Source organism: Morone saxatilis, unplaced genomic scaffold (genome assembly GCF_004916995.1).
Source record: "Morone saxatilis isolate NCDOM2014 unplaced genomic scaffold, NCSU_SB_2.0 Contig11, whole genome shotgun sequence".
NCBI classification, from domain to species: Eukaryota; Metazoa; Chordata; class Actinopteri; family Moronidae; genus Morone; species Morone saxatilis.
Genome location: NW_023339663.1, coordinates 28,776,705 through 28,782,711, shown reverse-complemented (window position 1 = coordinate 28,782,711; position 6,007 = coordinate 28,776,705). Strand labels below are relative to the sequence as shown.

General features: G+C 40.0%; 1 protein-coding gene across 1 annotated transcript; it reads right to left on the bottom strand.

Annotated features, from left to right (window-relative positions):
* Positions 1–2,042: 2,042 nt before the first annotated feature.
* On the bottom strand, positions 2,043–5,670 carry snrpa1 (small nuclear ribonucleoprotein polypeptide A'; the record flags this gene model as incomplete). The annotated part of the gene is given in 8 exon segments (XM_035652028.1): positions 2,043–2,082; positions 2,865–2,958; positions 3,071–3,146; positions 3,626–3,705; positions 3,952–4,054; positions 4,142–4,188; positions 5,229–5,307; positions 5,523–5,670. Coding segments are annotated over 8 exon segments (667 nt in total), but the record flags the coding sequence as incomplete, so codon positions are not given.
* Between the last annotated feature and the right edge of the window lie 337 nt (positions 5,671–6,007).

Genomic DNA, 6,007 nt, shown 5'->3' with positions numbered 1-6,007 from the left:
TAATCGCTTATTTATACATGTTTCATTTTTATTTTGCATTTTTATATTTGGCTTTTTATATTATATATATGTCTAGGTGTTCTCCTTACTTATTGTGTTGTTAAACTTTTTTACTGTGTGTAATGCCTGCTGCTACAACTTGCCAATTCCCAGCCTTTTGGGATCAATTAAGTCTATCTATCTATCTATCTAATCTATTTCTATCTACTTATCTAATCTATCATCTATATATCTATCTATCAACACCGAAACGGGCTGTATTGTGTCACCTGCATTTACAGGATGGCAGTTTATATTTGTGGGACCAGGGGCACCATCTCCTCCATTGACGAGCAGCACGGGTTGTATATTAAATGTATTTTCCGCTAGACGTTGCCCATGTTTGTTATTTGCACCAATTAATAACCTATAGTTGGTATGCACAGTGACAGAGCTTGGTTGCATAGTAAGACATTTTCTCAAACTTTCTGTACTTTTACTTTAAAGAATTTGAATGCAGGAGTTTAAAAGTAGAGTTTCAATTAAATGTAAGCTCGCTTACTGTTTACTTGAGCACCACCTCTGGTTCCTCCTCTGATGACGTTATCAGTGGCTTTTCCAATTTTGGAACTCTTGGTCTCTGCCTCCAGGGTTTCCATTTGTGTTCGTTGTTGTTTCACAAGCTTCTTCTTCTCTCCCATTTTAAAGGTTGTAAGCGACATTTGACTGTCTACCAAATGTTTGTCATACTGTTCACCTGTTTTAGTTTAGTTTCCAATAGTTTAGTAACAGAAATAAGAAGTTGACCACTGTACTAGACAGCCAATGCGAACGAACAATGGCAGTGATTTCTTCTTCTTTCTTAAGTGGGTAAGAAGTCCGTTTTTCTTTTCAACACGTCCAGTAATATCCAACATTTGTCTCTTTATGGTCTTAACTAACTGCCACGCTTGACAGTGAATCAAGTGCATATAACTTTGAGTTTCAACTTGAACTAGGTATGAAAGTCTTTTTCCGCAAGTACAATTTTAGAATGTACTAATGTGCTTCTTTAGTCGCCAGAGAAGATCTAAACTATAACAAATCAACAAGAATAAATAAAATACACATGAAGTTCAAGTTCCACATCATTTATGCAGTAAAGTAGTATACCATATTAAACTCATTAATCTGGGATGACATGTGGCTGACAAGTTAACCACAGCGCTGCAACTTCCTCCCCACCAACGTGTGTGTGTGTGTGTGTGTGTGTGTGTGTGTGTAAAAAGAGTGAAAACAACAATTTCCCCTCGGGAGTTAAAAAAGTATAACTTCTTCTTTCCAACAAAGTTAAAAGTCAGAGAAATGTGTCATATTATTCAGGTAAAGCTGGTCCCTGTAAAATAAGTATTAAATTGCGTTCTACGTCGTATTGAAAATGTAATCATGTCACTAAAGTGTGAAACAGATGGTTGTAGTGTAGTTTCCCTTATAAAATGTCCTATTAACGCATTGTTGTGGTTTCCTGCATAACATGTTAAGCCATTCATCACCAAACTATTAGCCATTTTATCCTCACTGTAACAAGTTGCCTTCAATTTTAAAATGAATTATGAATTTTCACCATGTCCCACAATTGCAAAAAAAAAAAAACTTGAAACATGCATTGCAATTGTTTCTAAAAGGTGTTGTGAAATGAGCATCAAGCCTGTGAAATGTTGGGACTGATTTATAAATAGATTAAATCAATAAATTTGCACCCCGCTGACTTTTAAACAGGACATGTACAGGTGGACTGCATTCACACAAACTGCTCACACATACAGCGATATAATAAATCAGTTTATTGTATGTGGTTTTACAAAATAAAAAAGTCCTAGTAGATATAGGACCAACACAAGAAATCTACAACATGAAAAAAAACACAAAAATGCTTTCCCGGCACTCAGGAGCCATTCACATGTTGCTCCACATCCATGTCTCCTTCGTCCTCCTCCTGATCTCCCTCATTGATCTCCTCTCCAGCACCTTCATCTATCTGTGGCTCCATCTGTGCACCCCCTTCCTCTTCTTCTTCCTCCTCCTCTTCTTCCTCCTCCTCCTCCTCCACCATCCCAGCTGGACCTGATTTTACAAATGAATATATTCATCCATCCACACATCAACATACAATGAGTTTTAAGAGAAATCCATTAAATTCAGAGGATTTAAAAGGTAGGGCTGGTGTCCTATATTCTTTTCAGTCTCTCTCTCTCTCTCTCTCATTACTTTCCAACTTCCTGTGGCTCTCTTAATAAAAGCTGGACACTGTAGTTTTTAGAAAGCTATGGTTTAGAACTCCAAGTATCTTTTGTTGGGGACTATTTTCAGCAATAGATTAAGCCACCAATACGGTGCTTTAGTGAGTAGTTGCAGCAGCATGTCAGTGAATATGGGACTGATCTAAATAAACTACAGTGTGTGTGTTCATGGTAAAGAAGGAACATCAGCAAGTACAGCTGGCAGCAACCAGTGCAGCTCTAGGGCACAGAGGAATAACAGGATATATCAGGCTTTGGATATAAAGTGAGAAAAGGTCAATGTTTGGTCCTTTTGTTATAAAAAGCAGAAGAAGTCAGAAACATCACTGTGACTGAGTCAGTGCACATTTTTTCCCACACTTTGTCCTGAATAATCACAATGTGTGGAATTCTGGACAAATGCGTTTCACAAAACAAAAAGCGCCAAAAGCCTAAGAAAGCTCCACTTGGTTATACAGTATTTTGCTTTGATCCCACCAGGAATGTTCTGTGTCATCACAAGCACCGTGTAGTTTTGACGCGATCGGCTCAGGGGGCTGCGTCGCTGCCGTGCCTGGTGGAAAACAGTTAGCTGAGGTTCCGGAGTAGTATTTGGTCCACACTGACCTTGTCTGAGATCTCGGCCTGGGATCTGACCGGCCTGCAGCATCCCCTTCAACCGCTCCACCTCTGCCAACGATGAAGCATTAGCGATGGCGTTCTGAAATACAAACACACATAAGTGAACCTCACTTTACATTCAGGTCACTGCTAGAGGTGTAAACCTCCATGCAGATTATTTTAATAAATAACAGTTTTGTGTACAAACCAACCTTGATGGCTTCCACATCAGCTTGAGTAGGCCCCGTCCTCTTCTTCTCCAGCTGTGCTGCCACCCCGGGAGTGAATCTGAAAGGAACGCACTTTGTTTAGACAACACGGACGCGCTCGAGCCTCTCTGACCTCTCAACCAGTGTAGTCAATCTCATGTGTAGTATCTTTTCTTGAGTCAGATAAACTGATACATCGTCCAAAGACAGCAGTCCTGAGCAACACTGTGCTGAGCACTTCTGGCTTCAGGTTCAAACGGTAGGCTTCATTTATAGGATGGAATTTTTAAAAAGATGGGTTTCTGCTCACATTGGCTGAGAAGAGGATCAAGAAATAAGCTTTTGGTGCAGATCCCAGATGTTTCAAAGGGATTTCCTTGCATTGGGACAAACTCAAAGAAGACAGAATCTGACTTTGTCTATAACTGTGTAGAACAGTGAGATATACTGTATATGACAGGTGTTGACTCTTTATTTTTTGGCATTATTTAACCCGTTCCGTCAGCCAGGATCCAGTGGTTCTGAGGAGCTGCTGTCTAACGTGGACTTTCATCTTACGTTTTTGTTCGCCTGGCAATATCCTTTGCAAGTTGAGCACCTCGTTTGCCCTTGAACATTTTCTCCGCCTCCTGCCGCTCCTATGACGATATCACAACGTTAAAGTAAAAAGCCTCATTAAATACACACAGAGCTTTCATCCAAAAGAGCCAGCAAGGAAAAAGCGCATGGCACCAGAAGTCCTCTGGGCGTTCAACAGGGCGTTAACTCCAGGGAGGAAGAGTTTAACACATCGCTAATAACCGCTGTTTTGACTTCTGTGTCTGACATTACTTCATATTTAAATCTAACATATGCTAAATATGTACCTGCCCACGTGCACTTACCTTGAGTTTCACCTTCTGGAAATCAAGCACGCGGATCTGTGGGATTTTGTTGATGACGTAGAGCCTGTAATGCTTCTTGTTTGTCACTGGATTCCTTAACAAGCTGGAAATTCAGCAACATGTCTGATTATAATTCAGTGGTGCACAAGATGGCTCAATAACAGATGTATGTTGATGTGATGATTCATACCTGAGAAGGGTCAGTGTCTTCACTGTGGCCAGGGGGTCCAAGTCACCCTACACATGAAAACAACGCTGATTTAGAATGGCACACAGTGGAAGCTCTGTGTGCTAATTTATTACCTCGTATTACCTCAGATGAGATTCATTAATTAAAGCATTAACCTCAAATTACAACCATGCACACCCCAGTGTTATTGCGCAGCAGTGTAGAAACCGTGGTGCTGTATTTAAAAAGGAAGATTAAGTTACTTCTCTAAAATAAAAAATAAAAACTAAATAAAAAAACTGATCCGAAATGCAGCTGCCAGGATTTCAAGGAATCAGAAGACAAGAACACATCTGTACATTTTATCATTTCAATCATCACTTTTAGGGCTCAGAATGGGTTGGCCCTGAGCTGTCCTTTTAACTGCCTGTGTGCCTTCACAGGGGCTTGAGGTTCTCTAATGCTGCTTTCTTAATGGTTCCCAAATCAGATCGAAAACAAAAGTGCTTTTGGACAGCCTTCAAGAGGAGGTCAGGATGGCTAACTATCACTTCATTTAGGTCCACTCGTAAATGCACTTTTATAGGATTGCCTTCCTGTGATTCTTCCAACCTTTTTATTTACTGCAGGCTTGATTTATCTGTATCTATCAGTGTTTATTGCTTATTCTATATATTATTACCTTCTACTACTACTACTACTACTACTACATTACCTGAAAGAGTAAAATTAACAAGAGCAACTAAATACACTGAAATGCCTGAAAAATATAACACCTGTAGAAATGTAACATAAACATCCCTTAAAAAACACCACAATGTAGCTGATCAGTTTTTGTTCCTGCTGGCAGAGAGAGGCGCTGCAGTATGTTGTGCTGTAAAATTGTTTAGAATTGTATCCAGTGGTGAGAAATCTCCAAAATGATGACCGATTTTACAGACAAAAATGACTTGAATGAAAAATGAATGAATCTGCAGGTAGAAATTATAGCGGCGCTGTTGGTTTGCAGCAGACTGTAGAGGAATTTCTATTGTTCTGGTATATCATTCTCCACTTGGATTTAAATAAGTCAAGATATAAAACTAACATTCAGATGAAATGCACTCACCAGCTCCTGAATGTTGTTGCTTGTGAGAATCAGTTCTGTCAAACATGGCAGAGAATGCTCCAGATTCTCACCTATGCGACTGGAGAAACAGTTCATCAGGTTACAAACAGCTCTGTGTACTAAGACCAGTTTAAGGCTAGCCTGACAGTGCTGAACCAGAGCTTGCATAAACATATACACTGTGTGCAAAATAACAAGCAAGCAGGTTAACGTCAGGCACACAATATCAACACCATTTGATCTTTAACTGGAACATCAGTGTTTTTCCCCGTTGGTGTTGCAGCTATAACTTACCAAATCTTGTTGTTGTTCATTAGCAGTGTTTTCAGTCTTTTGAGCAGAGGGAAGCCGTCCAGTTTCCTGACTTCATTATCAGAGAAGTCAATGGTGTCAAACTGGTCCAGAGTAGCCCCGAGATTTTCAAGCACTGGGATTTTATAACCTGGGAGATAAAAAACACATGAATGTTGAGCAAGAACTTTTTCTTACCATTAGAAATCATTACGTTTAGTCTCCAGAGATCAGTATGATGAGGATAAAGGGACTGACAGAGCTATTATGTATAGACTACTATAAGCTTCAGGTTTGAGTTTTAAATGATTTCTCATAAAACGGATACAATTTAAAACGGGCACCGCACAATTTACTCTGAGGACTCAGCCTTGGTGCAGACGCACCTGGCTGAGCTCTCAAGTTGTGTGCAGATAACTGGTGGATGTCCAGAAGGAGAGCTGGCACACACACGAGAAGAGGAAGACGAGGAGTGTGCTGCTGTCCTC